Source organism: Notothenia coriiceps, unplaced genomic scaffold (genome assembly GCF_000735185.1).
Source record: "Notothenia coriiceps isolate Sejong01 unplaced genomic scaffold, NC01 NC01_scaffold00028800, whole genome shotgun sequence".
NCBI classification, from domain to species: Eukaryota; Metazoa; Chordata; class Actinopteri; order Perciformes; family Nototheniidae; genus Notothenia; species Notothenia coriiceps.
This window is the reverse complement of record NW_011361501.1, coordinates 843,010-862,287: the sequence shown is the minus strand read 5'-3', so window position 1 is coordinate 862,287 and position 19,278 is coordinate 843,010. Positions and strand designations below refer to the sequence as shown.

The following is a 19,278-nucleotide window of genomic DNA, read 5'->3' as shown; positions in this document are numbered from 1 at the left end:
TATATAACATTATTTCCTCTTCATTCGATTATTATCGGATAGGTTAATTACTTCATAATTAACTACGTCTGAAAGCAGAAGTCTAGGGCAAACAATTGCAAGTCTCTTCAGTGTGCATGTCACAAAATGATTTAAAAAGAAAGCCAAATTCTGGAAAAACTCAAAAAATAAGTGAAATTCTGAAAAAAAGGTACATTTTGAGAAAAAAAAGTCAAATTCTGAAAAAAAAGTCAAATTTGAGATGCATTGTGGGACATGTAGTTTATGGGCAATGTGCTTCTGTAAAGCGGCATGTAATAGTATAATAAACATATTATATTCTTTGCAAGCTCTTGTGGGGCCACATAAAATGAAGTCATGGGCCGGATTTGGCTCCCGGGCCTTGAGTTTGACACCCCTGGTTTAAACCAAAGTGTGATATTAAAAATGTGATGTTTATTGTAGATTTCTAGAATGGCTTTGGGACGCATGTGATTTTGAAGCAAACATTGAAATGCTTGGATTTCCACTGTATTGTAGTGTATACAATGTAATCATTACTGCTATAAAGACTTCTTGGTGTCAAAACTTGATGTTTGAACACAGTGTGAATGAGTTATCACTGCCTCTCGATTGGGGACATGTTATTTGTTGCAATGAGGATAAGGAGATGGTGTGGATTCTGGGCATCTGCAATAAACATCCAAAACGGCATAGACTGTGTATGTATTATTAACAATATCTGGCCATACCCTGCATACTGCTCCTTTTAAATGATGCAAAGGTTAAGGATGCACAGTGTGGATGATGTGCACACACTTACAGCTGCCAAACTTCAGAGGACAGGAGTGGGAGTCCATTGGGAAGTCCTCAAGGTGCATGGGGCACTCAGCTTGAACCGTTAACCTAAACACAAACACACACACCCACAAATATGGATACAGAAATAACAGTTTTGATCTGCTTGGTGTATTGCTGCATAGAGGCATAAAGAGACAATGTCTTCCCTACAACACTTGATTCTCTTCCTAACAAAAGTATAGGGTGTCAAAAGATACAGCTGAGAGGTCTTGACAAATTCTTCCCATAAAATGTGCAATGTAGCAAGCTTGCTGCGCACTATGGATTTTGTTTTGTATTCTATTTTGAAGGCGCTGGTAAAGACACCTCTGCTTTGTTTTGAAGTCCCCTTTATTACCCAATCCTTTTTGTCAACTGTAAGTATGAGTTATTGTGTTGTTGCTGTGGCCTGAACACTATGACCATAAAGTCCCACCAGGGAGTAAAATGTAATCTAAAATCCAGAGTAGAATACAGTTTTTTTAGCTATATCATAGTTGTGATTTGTTAAATAGAGTGTAGATGATGCACTCTCAAAACCAACTGTTATCCATAGTCACTTTATGTATGGCGATGTCGGTCACTGGAAGACAAACATATCACTACAGCTATTGGATCGATTGCCATGAAATTGGGTCTATTACTAGGAGGACATTTAATTACTTAATATCTCTATTTTCATCCATGTTTCATCAGGAAAGAAAACATACATTGGTCCAACACTGTTCATGATTTATGTTTTTCATAGTTCACATTAACTGAGAGGGGTAGTTTAAAAATGTTTCCATTATAATTAGTAGTTACCTGTAAAAATATGTTTTTTTTACTTTTGGGTTACCTTAATGTCAAATACTGTGAAATGAAACACATGAGCAGATACTAAACCAATACAAATAAATAAATAATGAAATCTGAGCTGACAGGAAATGCTCTGTTTTAGTTTAACACACACAGTTAAGCTCGTCACACACACTATTTTATGAACATAAAGGTTCACCTGCTGAATTGAAAACAGAACAAATGAAGCAAAGAAAGTGAAAACCATAAAGCAGATCCAGGCAGTAGGCGTATAGATTCACACTTAAAGTATTATCCTACAGAACAGAACAGCTCACAGAGAAGAGATAACATCTGATCCTTTACAACAAAAACGATGTGCTCTTTTTAGATTTTTACTAACATCATAATCCTCCTAGGAAGGAAGTCTTCTTTAAGAAGTCCAAATGTAATTCAATTACATCTTGTTTTTGTAACTATAAAAAAACATAGTCTCTTTCTTTTTTGTATCCTGATTAAGTAATCCCATTACATGTAATACTTTACTCCCAAAGCCTGGCTGGTTGACTGGTTTAAATGATATTTAATATTTGATAAAGACTTAGTGATCTAAGTTTTTCCCCTTAAACAACAACAAATGCTTATACCCATAAGATAAATGTATCTTTGCTTGTCTGGATTGCGTTATCGGATGTTGAACGACTTGTGTTCTATTTTGACATTACTATATTATCACTGGATTGTTAGAGCCGCCTACCTCATAGTGTAGAGCAAGGTTCCGTCCTCCATGATCCTCAGCAGCTTGTTGGGCATGGTCATGTTGTGGGCGACAGATTTCTTGCCGTTGTGGAAGAACGTGTCAGGCGTCCAGATCTTACTGGCCATCAGGTTGTTTAGAGGCAGAATGTTCATTGGTCCGTGGAACTTTAATCGCTCATCCTTCCAACTCTGGCGGAAGAAAACATCAATGGTGTACTCCTGAGGGAGATAAGGAGAGACAGAGCAGGGTGAGAAGAGGCTGAACAGCTGTAGCTCATCAACGATGTCCTGTTTGGTTAGCTTCAAGCAGTTAGCAAGAGATGCCACTGGGCCACAGGTGTACCGCCATGACACTGGAACCAATGCTAACCAAAACTCAGAGGTGCAACTGGTCACTAGTATTGGTCTGCATTCCTGTATGTTACTGTGGAGTTATCTGTAATGAGTGAACAACTTTAAATGAAGTACATCAAGTCGCATAGCTGGGCGTCACTGCGGCTAAGATAAAGGCGGCTAATGTTCGTTGTGATGACGTTTAGTAGTCTCATTTAGCCAAACATTGACTTTCAGACAAGGAAACCAGAAGTTCTGAAATATTAACTCATTTCTGGGTTTCAAGACTCATTTCTGGACCAATCTGTAGACTTAAGTCTTGTTTTTTTAGGATATTTGAAGGAACATATTTGCCCACTAAATCGCTCCCTATGCTTTTTTAAGTCATGCGGATGACTTTGTGTTGTATTTTTACTCTTATTGAAATATGATATTTATGCATTTACTCAACATCAATGGAGGCGAGTTTGTGAGGTTCACATCATTGAGAATTGACCAGAGAATGCATGAAATATTGACATGGTCTCTGTCACGCCATGAGGAAGGCTCTGACTGAGGGTTTAATAGGCGAGTCATCACTCTCTGTTTTGTTGTTAAAATTAGCTACGCCACCAAAACGGTATTTGTAACAGTCAGTAAACATGTATATTTCTGCTTCAAAGTTTGGCATTTTAACATGGGGTCTATGGACATTGACTTTGGAGCAAATTGTCAACATTGAAGGATTGTGGATAGAAAAGGATATTTAAAAAAACATTTCAATGAGTCAATGTGGATCTATTAAAGTATTAAAAGTATCTTGATCACTTTGAAGACTAACATTTCATCCAAATGAGTGCCTTCATGGGCATCATGCAGGTGAATCTTGCTTGCACTAATTTCTGTTTTCTTTGCAGAGTTCTTCACTTTGATCCATTGTTTTTTCACAGTTCTCAAACTTTCAAATGGTAAAAAGGAGTTTGCTTCTTGCCTTTCAGCTCTTTCTAGATTACAAATATAGAGCCACTTCATCTGTCCGTAGCCCACAGGACTGCTAATTTCCATTTTATTATTTCAGATTGGCCCATTTTCACTCTGATCTCTCTCCTTGTCTTCCTTTCTTACTTCCTTTCCGTTAAGACTTGCACATGTGCAACAGAACATATTATTTCAGAAACACTGTCCTTCCTTGCTGTTCGAAGTTCATTCTTGAACCAGTTTCCAGTGAAAAAATGTTTCCCAAAACTGTCTGTATGGGTATATACCGCCATCTAAATGAACTGCTATCTAAAATGTTGCAGGATCATCTCAGTTCCAATAAGTAATCCCATGTCTATTAATTCCTTTGTGAGATTCAAATCTGAGAAATCCTACATGCTTGGGGTTTGTGTTTTGTCCTGTTGTCCCAAACTACCTGACCTGTGTGTGAGAGCCAGCTGCTTCCTGAGGCAAAGTGTCAGCCATGATTTAAATCAATACTCTGAAAGCTTCTAACAGTGTGGAAACATCCTCACTCTGTCTCTCACATTACTTCACGTTATATGTTGAAATACCGTCACACCCAATGGTTAGCCAGTTAGACTGAATCACTACCTACTGACTGCACAGAAAGAAATTACATGGTTCAGTCAAATATTAATTCATAATTACAACTTTATTATGAACTAATATACATAATACATGTGGATTTTTAGGTTTTGTATGTCTTTTTGTAGAACCAGGGTTAATCTGGGCAGACCAATAATCACAGTCACAGACTCACAGAGAAAACATGTTGTTGCTTGTTCTAATGAACATTTAAATGATGTTTATGTATAGCAGACATGCAACCTCTAGCTGTGTGTGAATTATTACTTATTAATGTAAAAAAATAAATATATAACAGACTACAGGAAAGGGAAACCAAAAAGCATAATAGGGCCTTTTTAAACTAGGAAATAATGTCTAATACTAAACTTTTTATTACACTCTGCGTAAGGATTGAAAAAACCGCAAAACTTCTTCGTAAAGTCATGCAGAAGACACCAGACAGTATCCGCTTTTCACTAGCCTAAGAAAATAAGTGGTAATATTTTTCTAAAAGATCCAGGCTGCAGAACCCTATTTCAATGTATGTGGCCCTAATCCCTTTATTTGTTGACAAAGGCTTTAATTGTGACATTTCTTCAGCAATGTGCTTTAGAACGTTTCAATGACTTGCACAGATACATAAATATCTCGAATTATGGGCTTTACATTTTGGAAACCCACAGTGGAAAAACAGGGCTTGCTTGCAGCATCCCTGATGTATGGACAATATATGTGGGCAAAACTTAACCCAGAAGAATTTCAGAGACACTATGACTCTCATGGTGGCTGCTTGATACTGGATTTTATATATATAATTAAATAAAACAAAAACAAAAATATGAAAAAGACACCAGCATTCTGATTTCTGATCACTTCTCCTGGAAACAATGGACAAGTAATTTACAGAGAAAATGTGCATGCTGTAGTAGTATACATTTCAGTTCAACTTGAATGGAACAGTTTGTCTTAAACACCAATGGCTTGTAAAATAGACGGCTTTAGAATGTCGACATTTGACAATCACAATGGGGAAAACGTTATACAAAAAAAAGCAGGTGTGTTATGTTTCTGAAGAGTGTCCCTGTATTTCTGCTTTCACAGTATTTGAGTGCGACGGACAGACAGGAAATTATAATCAGCAATGAGAAACCTCACAAACAACGAGGCGGAGGGCATAGCAGGGGGCTGTCCAATCTATCAGGGAAAGGGAAAAGGTGCGTGTGAGTTTGTGTGCGCTGTGTGTTACCGCGGAGGGGATATGAGTGTGTATCAGAGCCCAGCTATCAAAGGCAGAGGGAAGATAGACACAGTGGTGGGGTGAAATTATCCGCTGCAAGTTTGATGGAGACATGTTATGAATTAAACATGAGACCATCTCTCTTTTTTCTTTCTTTTGAAGGTGCTGTCTCGATCACAACCACTTCCATCCATCTGCCCCCCTCGCTTCTGTGCCACTTAAATATTTGAGAAGAGGCAGGTGGGGGTGGGGAAGGGGTTGATGGCTGGGATTGTGCTGGAAAACTGAGAAAAGCTTTTAAGGCCTTGTGCGTGTGTGTGTGTGTGTGTGTGTGTGTGTGTGTGTGTGTGTGTGTGTGTGTGTGTGTGTGTGTGTGTGTGTGTGTGTGTGTGTGTGTGTGTGTGTGTGTGTGTGTGTTTGAGTGTGTGAGTGTGTGTGGTTGAGAGTTGGAGCAGTTTGTTTCCTTGTCAACACACTCGAAGTCTCTATTAAAGACATGAGAAAATCCCAACTATCAGAAAACAGTATTGCATTTGTACATTCTCCAACCTCTGTCCATTCTGGCAGTGAGACAATCCATTTATAGCATCACTACGGTGTAAAAGATGGTGGACAAAATCCCCATTCTCTGTTCTGTTTTAAAAAATTGATCTAAAATGTACCTTTAACCAAGGCCACAGCTGACTTATCATCCAATCATCAGTCCCGGAGCCCCTAGGTTGACCCTCATTTCCTTTGTGGAATCAATGCACTTCACACAACAACGTATGGACAGTACACAAGCAGCAGGAAGCAGAGCAGTAACTCCTTTATGTACACAGCTCCACAGGTAACACCATTGATTCTACCATCCTGTCTATTTCACTCTTAAGTTAAATTGGGTGCTGCACTACTTCGAAGTCTAATCATGTAGCAACCATAGCTACTCCTATATACTCTGTCAGAGGAAGGAACATATACAGTACATGGTGACTGAAAAAACTCCCTCTGAGGGAACTTTTGTGATTTTAGCCTTTGCAGAACATTTTCATGCACAAAAACCTATATAATGCACTACAGGAGAGGAAAACCCCTAAAAGCAGAATAGGGCCTGATGAGGTGCCTGATGGTAGTGACCAGCTGATGTAGTATGATGTGACGTGACACTGTTTGCCCAGTTTTTAGCTTTTATTTCGATACACGTTTTAGCCATTAACCAAGATAAATGAACACAGCCTCTGTAACGAACGCAGGATTTCCATCTCCAAGAAACATTTGACCCTGTGCCCTGCTGGAGGGTGTGAACTGTCATCACTCTCACGCCACCAACTCTCAGCATGCTTGTTGGTCAGGATGTTTTGTATCAATTATTTACAGAGGCTTCTCATGATAGATTTTCTCTCAAGTAAGGACGTAATGACATGAAAAGTTGATAAGCTCATTGTTAGCTTCCCAACTTTGGGTAATATTCTTGTCAAATCCCTTTTTTACGTTATCTTTAGGAAAGCCAAGTCTGAAATTGAAGGTGCAAGTGATTGTCCTTCTCAGAAGACTGTTTGATCAAGGCATTCCTCTGTTTGAAAATACTTTGGTTTTAGCATTTAAACCAAGCTAAAGACATTTGTGTGCAGATTGCACAGAGTTGCCTGAAGTTCTCCTTGATACAGCTGTCCCAAGGAGTAGAATGACTGGGTCAGCCATTCTCAAGTATGCAAGTTTTTCCACGTGCTGACCCATTCAAGATCCAGCTTGGGTGCATAATCAGGACCATTCAATTGCTTAGGAAACTTGTGGGTACATGACATGTTTAGTCCAAGGAGAACCAAGATGTCTTAATAAGTGTCAAGTGTAGGTATTCCAATCGGCTATTACCCCAAGGAGTTGGAATTGATTTGCTATTGTTCGGAGAGGAATACTTGTCTTTCCATTGAGTGACTATACAATGAACTCCTGAACTCTTCTACCTGCTACATCAGCGACTCCTACGGGTATCGTTAAGATTGTAACGGTACTACTCTTACCGATACTGCTTGTCGATCTGGTACTTTAACAGTATTTTTCTCGGTTCTTTTGTTACTTTTTAAGGGAAAAACTAAACAAATTGGAAACCAAATTAAAAAAAATTATTTCATCTACAGTGCTAGCACACATAACATACCTGCAGTAAGTAACTAAGTAGATTTACTCAAGTACTGTACGTAAGTACAATTTTGAGGTACTTGTACTTTACTTAAGTATTTCAAGTTTAGCTACATTGTACTTCTACTCCACTACAATTCAGAGGTAAATGGTGTGTACCTTTACTCCACTACATTTATTTAATAACTTTAGTTACAGGGAACCACATATAGTTATCTCAACAGCCCCTCCTCTTGCTGCTGTGAATGGACATGTAGTTTCCATAAAAAAATGTTCAATTGGAGAGGCAACAAATCCAATAAATGGCCGATTTTCTGGGCCAAACTTTGGCTTACAGCTGTTTTGGTTATGGTACCAGGCTGACTTTAGCTGATAAAAGCTGTAAAAGTCTTTGATTGACAAGAAACAGCTACGGATCTCCCACAAAAACATTAGCGGTGCCACCTCGGTCAATCTATTCCAATCCACAGAACAGTAGACGGCGTTCAACCATGTTGTGGTTTAATGAGATGAATTTTGAATTTTGAACATCATTACAATCTTAATTCAACAGGCAGGACTAAACTATGTGCCATCCTATTAAAATGCTGCACTAGAACAATCTTAGGATTTATAATGGACGGCCAATATATGATAATGATCATTAATATGTAAAAAAATCACACTGCCCTATATCAGAGCGGCATGGCAGTGGATGATCAGATCTCATTTTTAATAACACAGGCTGACCCTTGCCATGTCATCACTCTCACGGTTGGAGTGCCTGGGTTTCCAATGGCAACAGGGCAAGCAGAGCTGACAGGCCTCTGTCTGCAAGATATTATCTGCTGGACCTTTGTGATTTTGTCTTAACTGGCCCAGCGAGGCAACCCTGAGATTTCTTAAACGATCATGTCAGTCTGGTCAAACCCAACAAAGAGTACATGTATCAGAATAGAAAGTATAAATCACATGACCCCTTTTAAATGTTGCAATATGTCTCATTTACACTTGGTTAACTGGAGCGATTCTTTATCAGTTCAACACCCAATTTAGCACAGTATGCTATTTATATGAATCATTTCTAAAATAATATTTCTAAAAATGTCTTCCCTATTTCTAGGAATTTCATTGTCTTTTGAAACAAGCTTGTTCTTCCTGATGAATTTGCTTTGTCAGAGGCATTTCTAAATTATTGTTTTTAGTTGTCCGAGCCTCAGAGCCTGCCATAAATGACATTTAGCCAGTGTGTCAAGTTCCATGTTTCATACAAAGCAGTTTAGCTAGAAGCAGATTCAAAAGTGCTGTGTTTTGAATGGACATTTATTTTGACAGCTTGGAGTGTTGGGGTCAAGGCTTTCAGGGAGCTGAAGCCATTTCCATTTCACACTTTAGCTGCATCCCAGCGACCACAGTCTTCAGAGGACCCAGGCACCATGGTCAAGTAAGCAGAAACAAGCGGTCTCACAATTGGTACAGTCTAATCTACGGTGGATTTCCTGTTTATGTAACACGTTGTTACTGACTGCACTGACCGTAGCACTGTTCGGTAGCCCTGTTCCCTAGCACTCTTCCAATGGCGCTGTTCCATATCTCTGTTCTATAGTATTGTTTCCTTGCACTGGTCACTTGTTCTGTTCCGTAGAGCTGTTCCATAGCACTGCTCCCTAGCCCTGTTCTGTGGCGCTCTTCCATAGCACTGTTCCGTAGCGCTGTTCACTATTGCTGTTCCGTAGTGCTGTTCCGTAGCAGTGTTCCGTGGCTCTACTTTCCAGGTTTCCAGGCGTCAGAAACAGCACTACCGAACTTTGGTTTCGGAACAGTGCTACGGAACAGTGCTACGGAACAGTGCTACGGAACACTGCTACAGAACACTGCTACTAACAAGCTAACTAAGCAAAAATTTAGCCTGAAACTTTCATTTTAGTTTCTTTCTTTAACCATTTATTGAAGATGCTTTACTGTTTGCGATTGACATTGCAGGCTAAGTAAAGACCACAGGTAAATTAAAAATGATTAATCTGTTCTTTTAGCCAAAAGTGTTGTAACATTAGTTGGGTGGCAACAGTAAATGAGGGTAGTTAAAATGCCTTGTTTCAATTGTCCGCATTTGTAGAAATGGGACAGTCTCGTTCGTGGAAGCTGTGAAGTAATTGGTCTACGAAACTAGACATCGAAGGCTATGGCTGCTTAATTGGGACAAAGCCTTTGTATGTTGTCTTGGATTCTGATAAAATGCATTCAGAGGATAGATGTGAGACTTACCATATCGGTGTCAGAAACTGGACCAAAACTGGTTACATAGATGTCAGTCTTCACTTCCGTTACTCTGTCTGCAAAGACAAACAGCCAAATTAAATGTAGAAAAGCGTATTATATTTGAAATGCACAACCTTAATGAGATAGGACAAATAAGTAGACTGAGTTTCTCTTATGCATCTTTATAAATATGGGTTAATTCCGACTTTTATATCTAAAACACTGTTTAAATGCAGTCTATTTGTATACAAAATAATATGTTTTTCGCCCAAAAAAGCATGTTTGATTCCTTCTTCATACCTGTAGTGTCCAGTACTATGACTTATTCCCATTGTTGCGTACACCTACAAAAACCCAACTTTTGAGGTCAGACCCTACTGTCAAATACAGTCTATTGACAATCCTGAACACTTTAAACTATGGTGACAGAAGGAAACAAGAACACAACTTGAAAGACTCATTGCATAGAAAACGTGCACTTATGTTCATCCATGAATCATACATCAGTGTTGTGAGAACATGCAGACAGAAAGAGGTTAACCGTGTGATCCCTCTATTTGATCATTTCTCTGACTTTTTACCCACTATTGCTGAGATATAAATGCAGAGCCATATTTATTCTTGTTTGGACAGAATGTGAAGCCACCAAACATAGATTAAGCTTTGAGTGATTCAAGATGTATACAGTATGCAGGCATATACATCTAGAATGATGCATAAACATGACAGTCCTGCACTGCCTTGGGTGTTGTTGGTGACACTGACATCATTTACACTACATCGCACAAACAAAAAATGAACTCCACGAGAAAAAACATATTTCATTTCATTTCAGTTGCATGACTCTTAATGTCATCTGAGCTGTAGATTGAACACAGCCCATACCACTGCATGGAGATTGCCACATATATCAAACACATGCAGATACTAAAGGCAAAAGCTCTATGCGGGATACATTCTACACCAACATGTAATTTATTTTTTACCCATACACACTGATTAAAATAGAAGCACGTTTTGTATGACTGATAGAGAGAAAACAGTGGATGGTACCTTTACAATACTCCACAAGGACGAACAAGGATGATAGAAGCTTTATTTTTTATTTTTTTATTATAAAGGCCACTGTACACACCACCCTGAACCAAGGTGAGTTTCCCTAACAGTACTATACTGTACTGACATAGATAACGTGTAGCATATGATGAATAATCAGGCTGGTTCTAAAGAAACAAATTCATAACCAAAACTATATTAAATAGTAGTATTATATCAAATACGTTTAGATTGTACAATCTTTTTTTTCTGTTTGTGTGTTTTCTCGCCTGTCTCGTATTCATATTATTACTCAATTGAAACAATTATAATAGTCAAGCTGGTTCAAAAGGAAGAAAGAAATAGGTGAAACTATAACAAATCAAAAGCAATAGTATATCTTAGCGTTATTGATTTTTCAGTTTAAAGAAGTCCTCCCTTCAGTAAAAGAAATCTGCAAAAAGCATGATTTTTCTTTACTAAAGGTAGAACACATTACTGTTTAGACAAAATATAATATATCTGTAGTGGCTATACACAATATAAATTGGTATTTTTCACGAGGTAGGCTACTTTTTAATTGTGAATCAAAGCCATGTCACATTTTACAAGCACTTTTGTAAAAATATATATCATCTCGTAGGACATGGTTAATCTACGTACAAATAACTGAAGAATGCTATACTTTGATACATTTAACCATAAAAATGTGCCCTTTAAAATCATTTGTTGGTTCGGAATAATCGGTAATGTAATCTGTAGGGATGTCATGAGAACTGATACTTTGGAACCAAGTCAACGCAAAATCACTATTATGAACACACCCACAGCCTGTGTTTTTCATACACAAGCTTAACAGTGCATTTTATTCCACGTGACAACTTTACTGCTTGTTTCTCCTCCGCTATGATTGCAGTTGCTGTCACACCCGACTGCACCATATCTCTCCTTCAGACAGACAGCTGCGCCTATATTTTACTCTTGCAGTCAACTCCTGCGATTTAACCAAGGATTACAGAAACAACATCCGTATTACAGCTGATTGATTGCAGAGGCAGGCAGAAATACTTGCTAGACTGTAGCAAACTCAATTTAGAAGCAACAGCAGATTATGTAAAACGTTCACTTTTCACCAAGAAACCACAGACTCACCTTGCTTTGCTGCGCTTCAGACAGAACAAGCAAGTGGAGTCTCAGCCAGAGGAACTACATCTCGGCTCTATGCACAGCAATGATTGTCAACTGGAGGCACAAAGGCCACATCTGGCCCGCAAAAGCTTCTCAACCAGCAGTATACTGTACAGTATTACTTGATTCACAAAATGTGACACAATGCCTCCACTACCACATTTACTACTTGCTATTTCTTTTAGGTTTTGCAGCACATCAGTTGTTTTCTATGAGTTGTGGCTGTAACGGTTAAGTTAGCATGTTAGCTAACTTAACAGTTGATTTATGATAGGATCACCTGAATCTATTCATTCATACCAAAAAAACACCATGAAGTTTAGTAGATAATAGTGAAACAAAACTATTCTCGATACAAAATGTGTTACTTTAATAGACAACTAAAGAAAAACATAAAATCCCAATGACTTTATTATAGATTCCCTTATTACTGTTTGTTAGGAAGTTAAATGTCATAATTCCCTCTCCAATATCTATTTTGTAATGCTGTGTAAAACATCTCCTTCAAACAACTTTATTTACTCGCCAAAACCAAACACATAATGGAATTATGTTTAACCACATCAGGATAACGATACAATTTACCAAAACGTTTTTTTTACTGATTGGAGCTTGAAGCATTATAATGTGTATCTATAAAACCTTTCTCTGTACTGGTAATGTTAGCTGTTAGCTCAGTTATTTAGCCTAGCAGGACTGTGATGCTAACAGCCAGAGGTGGGAGTAAGTCCTACATGTGCAAGTCATGAGCAAGTCTCAAGTCTTAACCTACAAGTCTCAAGCAAGTCCCAAGTCACTGTGGTGAGAGTCAAGCAAGTCAAGTCAAGTCATTGCTCATGTCAAGCAAAATACAAGTCAAGTCATAGGAAGTTCTGATGAATAAGCCCAGTTTCCGCATTTAAATCAGTTCAAATATTGTGGTTATGAAAATGTTAGTTTTATTTTCAACATAAACAGCAATGGAGAGTGGGGCGCTGAAATGTTAACCCTATAAGTTCTAAAAGGGCTCTAAAGTGATAAGAGGAGTACGACACACATGTTACATCAACATGTTAAGCCTCCTGCCCTGGCTCCCCTTCAGCAGGGTCACAGCATTCCTCCATGGTCTGTCTAAGGTGCTCCCATGTGACACTGTCTCATTGTTTTCCTAACTGTGTCTGTGCACAAAGAAATATTGCATCAAAGCCAATACAACGGAATACTGTATGTACCATGGTGCATGATGTGTGTGTGTGTTTGTGTGCAGACAGTGCAACATTAAGATTAAACACATTTATTTTATTTGGGAACACCCACATATGAATATGGAGTTGGCCAGATGTGTGTCAATTACTGTTCATGGTAATTTGAAATCAAATGCCGTTGTCGGACAGACACAACCAAAACGAACACACACACAGAGCAGAGCTGAGCACATCATGCGCCTTAGTGACCGGACATCTCCTTCATAAAACGAGTAATAGGGGGATTAATCGGGCAGTTGGATGTGTGTAGAGGTGTGTGTGTGTGTGTGTGTGTGTGGTTAACACGTAGCAGCCTGCGGTCGCTCTTCAGCTGTTCTAATGAAAGTAAACACAGTGAAGGCGTTGCATAAAAGGCACAGCTCTTTGGTGCTGCACTTCTAAGAGGCGGAGTTACACGTCCCACTGCCTCCTGGTGCTGTAGCGATTTCATTTAGTGAATGAGGGTCCGAGTTCGAAATATATCTAAAATAATGTATGCACTGCCATTTCCCAACATAAACATTACAGTCTGCGCTGAAACGGCTGTCTCCTGTGCGCTCCACTTCCTACTGGGTACTCCGGTAACTTTCTCGTGCGAACGAGATACAGTATCTTTTTTTTTCATAACCCTTTATAGGCTCCGTATAATACACTAAAGTAAAGTCCTTTCGAGTCATCTGTCTCAACTCAAATCAAGTCTCAAGTCATGAATACCAAGTTAAAGTCAAGTCAAGTCTTTTATCAATGTTAGTCAAGCAAGTCTCAAGTCCAAAAATATGCGACTTGAGTCTGACTCGAGTCAGGTCATGTGACTCGAGTCCCCCACCTCTGCTAACAGCTAACGTACCTAGCTCTCTCTAATAGAGGGCAATGGTCTTTCCCAAACAACTGTCAGAAAGAAAACCTCAAAAGCCCTCCCACTGGACATGGGTTAGCACATGCGCTAAAAGACGCACGTCAAAATCCATACAACAGTGCAGTGTCGTATGCTAACACTCAATAGGAGACATCTATTCATTGGCGGCCAGCAGGCTTGGACTCGGAAGTGCAAAAACTTCAAGTATGGAGTTTGAAGGATGTGTGTAATTACGTAGCAATGTTGGTACCTCATTAAATTGCATTGTAGGATATGTAGGATATAGTGTTTGAGGATTTTGACTCATACTAAAGGTCAGAATATCTCCTCCTATGTGAAAGCTCCTCCTTCTCTCACCTCCCAGGCCGGGTCTCAGTCTGTTGTCGTATCCATCCAGCAGACTGTCCAGGATCTTGGTGAACGTTGTGATGTTGACGTTACGTGTTGAATTGGAATCTACTCCGGACCTAAACAAGGCAAAATAAGACGGTTGCATGATTATTGGAATCTATGTAAGCTACATAAACAAACTTTACTTAAGTACGACTAAGAACTGTGAAAGATAACACAATTCTGTAATCTCCACCTACAATCTAATCCTTGAACCTGCACTGCTGCAGTCTGTCAGCAATTTGATCCAATCTGAAAATCTATTCCATCCGATCTCCCGATGCGTCATCATCATCGCAGCAGCGTTAGAAGACATGCGCGTTTACGAAACAGCGAGGGTGCGGTTACTAGATGCTTTTGGACGATTTAGGCTATGCTGCATATTTTTTACCTTCATTTATTGGATCGAGCATCCCTTTATGTGAGACAAGCGATTTGACCAGTATAGTAGCGATATAGTAAAGGATATATTTAGGATAAGAAGGATTAAAATCGAAATAATAATTCAAATAGCAAACAAGTATAACGTTTTTCTTTAAAGTGGACCTATCATGCTATATTTGAATAATATAGTGTAGGACCATGACTATATAAGGCATATTTATACATTTTATTTTTCAAAATACCAAACAGATCATGCATTTTAGCCATTCCTCATTTCGCTCAATGTAACACTGTCTTTGCATGGGCTGATTCTGTGAGAACAGCACCATCTACAGGCCTGGCATATGTACTACAGCATCTCCAGCGCTTTCCAACGGCAATGTCCGTGGCTGTCTCCTCCTGATTGGTGGAGTCGGCCCAATAGCCGTAGCGCCACTTCTGTGACGTCATAGAAGTGTTCAAATCTGGATCAGTTTTTATCAGATCCGTTGCAGCCCCTTTTTAAGAGATTTGGGTATGGAGGAAAATAGAGAGGGTTGTGTTTTCTGACACTTGGTGAGTTCCCTGACACACCGGGGACACTGATTCATGTATAAAAGACGTACAAAAGTGCATTTTGCATGATAGGTCACCTTTAAATAACACAGTTTTAAAGGGACAGACAAAACCCTGTTTAAGGAGAATTTAGACTTAAAGTATAATTAATTAGCAGGTGCCTCATATATCTAGGTACATATATGACAGAGCCACACATAGGTCATAAACAGTATAGAAGATCAAGCATTAATGCTATCAGTTGAAGTGAGCTGATCTTCTGAGGTTCTTTTATTGAAAGAGATTATTATGTGGATCTGGACTCAAGTTTGTTGTATTAAAGGTGGGGTAGGTAAGTTTGAGAAACCCGGCTCGATCTGTGCACAAACTTATCCCGTGCCCTCATTGGTCATGTGCGCGTTCATGTGTGTTGGAGGAGGGGCTCTATACTGTAAGGAAGTGGCAGATTTTCTCCGGTCGTGTATTTTCAAATTTGAGCGATCTCCAGTCGGTTTCTCAAACTTACATACCCTACCTTTAAATTGCATTTTAATTTTTCTCGCGACTTGCTAGATAACCACGATCGGTCAGGGTATTTACAGGGTAGCAGATCAATACTGCCCAATAACCCTATACATTTTCCACACCAGAATGGTGGTATGTTATCAAATAGTGAAAAAAACACATGTATATCTATTTGTTGCTGTGTAAATCAAAGCAACTGCAACCATGGCCAGTCAGTTTACTTTCCCAAATTAGTGATTGTTGGGTGTAGGGATGGATACCGAGAACTGGTACTAAGTCAATAACGGTACCTGATTGGACGGTATCGGTATACCGTTAAGCCGCTGGACAAACGGTGCTGCAATCTGTATCATGGATGTATAATAAGAAATGGATACAGCGTCGGAGGCGGGGCCTCATTCATTCCTATGAGAGTTGCTCATTAGCGCATGATGATAAAATGGCCCAACTTTCAAGAGAGCGAAACGTCGCAGATTACCCGGCATGCCTGAGAAGTACCCGTATGTGCGCTCATAGCGCATGCGCAACTCTAACCATGCCCCCAAAATGCTCGTTCACATCAAGCACGTCAATTTGCGTACACGTAACAGCACCGCGCGTTCATGACAGCATGGCACTGGATTGTTATGGAGTTTGATATTAACGAGGCGGTCGCGGCAGTTAGCAGCTAGCGGCTGGCTAGTAATTAGCTCTTAGTAGCTCTGTACGTGTTTTATTTTCCTTATGACTGTTGTAAGTAAACATATTTATTCTATATTTCCTTCTATATGTGGATTTGAATGTATGTCACAGTCCTCTGTTTATTTATTGTTAAGAAACGCAACACATGGTTTTCAACAGTGGAACGATTTATGTGAATGTCAACAGCAACATCCCAAGCTTCTTTCATTATGTTGTATCTGTACCTTCAACTGTAACTGACCAATTTGGTGTATTTTGTTTGCAAGTCTGTGTTCAACATACTGCTTGGAGTACGCTTAACGCGGCACAAGTCTGTACTGAACATGGATACGCAAAACTCTCAACAGGTCAGTTTTTTTTTCATATCTGATACCAAATCTTGCTGAAATATTGCCACACTGGAGATGTATAGCGTATGTAGCTAAGGGTTTAGTTATTGTACATTTCAATTGTGTTATTTATGTTAAATGTATTCAATGTATTCAATGTGTTCAATGTATTCAAAGTGTTCAATGTGTTAAATGTATTCAATGTATTCAATGTATTAAAATAACTTCCCAAACATTATATTTGTTAAATGTTCATTGTTCATTGTATATGTAAGTTATTTATATGTATGTAAGTGTTGTCTCGTGTGTATGTACTGTTTGTGATCGTTGTTGTGCCCTCACTCGTGGCCTGCACCTTGACGTGGTGAGTGGGCTTTAAACTAAGACAGGCCATTTATGTTTGAAATATCATGCTAACAAACCTGCAATTACAGAATTGAATGATAGTGGTTAAATATGTTCATGTCTTGCTGACATTATTTGTTATCCTTTTCCACATAGCCTCTCAGATGGATTCCTGTTTCATCTGTTGGTTTGCCACTGTCCAGTGTCTGCCAGCTGGCTCCCTCTCAGAAAAGTGCCATCTTCTGTCAACAGGAAGAACTGTTGAACACTTGTCACTATATGAAGCTCAGCGCAAGTTCTTTCAGGAAGACTGGGTATGTATACATTCACTCCGCAGTTGCTTATAATCAGCTCATCACGGGCGCTGTCTTTAACCTATTACATTCACCTCATTCTCCAGCAGCCAATCNGCATGTAATAGTATAATAAACATATTATATTCTTTGCAAGCTCTTGTGGGGCCACATAAAATGAAGTCATGGGCCGGATTTGGCTCCCGGGCCTTGAGTAACTCAAGGCCCGGGAGCCAAATCCGGCCCATGACTTCATTTTATGTGGCCCCACAAGAGCTTGCAAAGAATATAATATGTTTATTATACTATTACATGCCGCTTTACAGAAGCACATTGCCCATAAACTACATGTCCCACAATGCATCTCAAATTTGACTTTTTTTTCAGAATTTGCCTTTTTTCCTTCCAAATATTATTTTTTTCTCAGAATCTGCCTTTTTTTCAAAATGTTACTTCTTTTCAAAATGTCATATCTTTTTTTTTCTTTTGAGTTTTTTTCCAGAATGTGGCTTTTCTCTTTAAACCATTTTGTGACATTCTCACTGAAGAGACTTGCAATTATTTGCCCTTGACTTCTGCTTTCAGACGTAGTTAGTTATGAAGTTATTGCCCTATCCGATAATAATCCAATGCAGAGGCAATAATGTAATATAATACATTATTTTATATATATTAAAAATGTATATATGTATTTTTATATAGTCTTATATATAAAACCATGATGCTAATGTGGCCCGAGATGAAATTGACTTTGACACCCCTGGTTTAAACAGTTTATTTTGATTACTGTATATAGCTGCACAGGAGAAAAACTGTGACGAACAAGAAAAATTCACTTCTTGTATTCTTCGACAAAATGTGTAAATACAACTTCTGAACCAACCACCCAATACTATACTGTTCATGAAGTGATAAGACTGAATAATAGGTGGGACTCTCTGTGTAATAATACCTCTCTTGAAGTCAGGATGGGTGAGCTGCTTTATTTGATCTGTAAACAGTACCATCTAGTATGAAATTATCTCCTATTATGCAAAATCCACTTTTTCATTGTCTTTTATACATAAACATGTGTCCCCTCTGTGTTAAGAGATTCTGAAAGTTTCAGGAACAAACCTGTCTGAAAATGAGCTTATCAGATTTTGGCCACTTTATGCTCCATTGTAAAATTGTGTATAAATGACACAAAGGGAGTTGGAGGACTGGTGTATTCAATGTCTCCTTGCTCTGTGCATCAGATGCCTACACTAAGACAGAGGTGACTTACATCTGGACGCATAATGCCTCCCACTCAGTGGACGTGGCGGCTGATGGATCCAGACTTAACCAGTACGACTTGGTGGGCCAGACGGTGGGCAATCAGACCATTAAATCCAGCACTGGTGAGCAGCACTAACTTCAGTCCGAAAAACAGAAGTACCATACCAGTGCCTGGACACATTACAAGATCTACCCAAATTTTTCATTTGCTGATATCCATGTGGTCGTCTAAGTGGCTGCTTCAGACTGTACATGCATACCTTAGGCGGCGATATCACATTTCCCAACACCTATGAAGAGTTCCAGTGTAGTATAGACAGTCTAATGCAGACACAATGCTCTGCTGTCTACTTCTTTGGCTGCTTTTGAATATAATTGTACTTTATTGTTAAATATGTTTCCGAAA

At 39.0% G+C, this 19,278-nt stretch overlaps 1 protein-coding gene and 1 long non-coding RNA gene across 2 annotated transcripts; one reads left to right on the top strand and one right to left on the bottom strand.

The window, feature by feature from the left end:
- Positions 1–802: 802 nt before the first annotated feature.
- Positions 803–14,627, bottom strand: LOC104958486 (gamma-aminobutyric acid receptor subunit alpha-2-like; the record flags this gene model as incomplete). Its single annotated transcript, XM_010786229.1, has 4 exons — positions 14,489–14,627; positions 9,836–9,903; positions 2,354–2,574; positions 803–885 (listed from the first exon to the last, which is right to left on the bottom strand). Coding segments are annotated over exons 1-4 (511 nt in total), but the record flags the coding sequence as incomplete, so codon positions are not given.
- A 1,802-nt stretch (positions 14,628–16,429) lies between these two features.
- Positions 16,430–17,641, top strand: LOC104958461 (uncharacterized). The gene is made up of 3 exons (XR_799769.1): positions 16,430–16,696; positions 16,912–16,992; positions 17,476–17,641. It is a non-coding gene; the product is annotated as an uncharacterized lncRNA (long non-coding RNA).
- Positions 17,642–19,278: the final 1,637 nt, after the last annotated feature.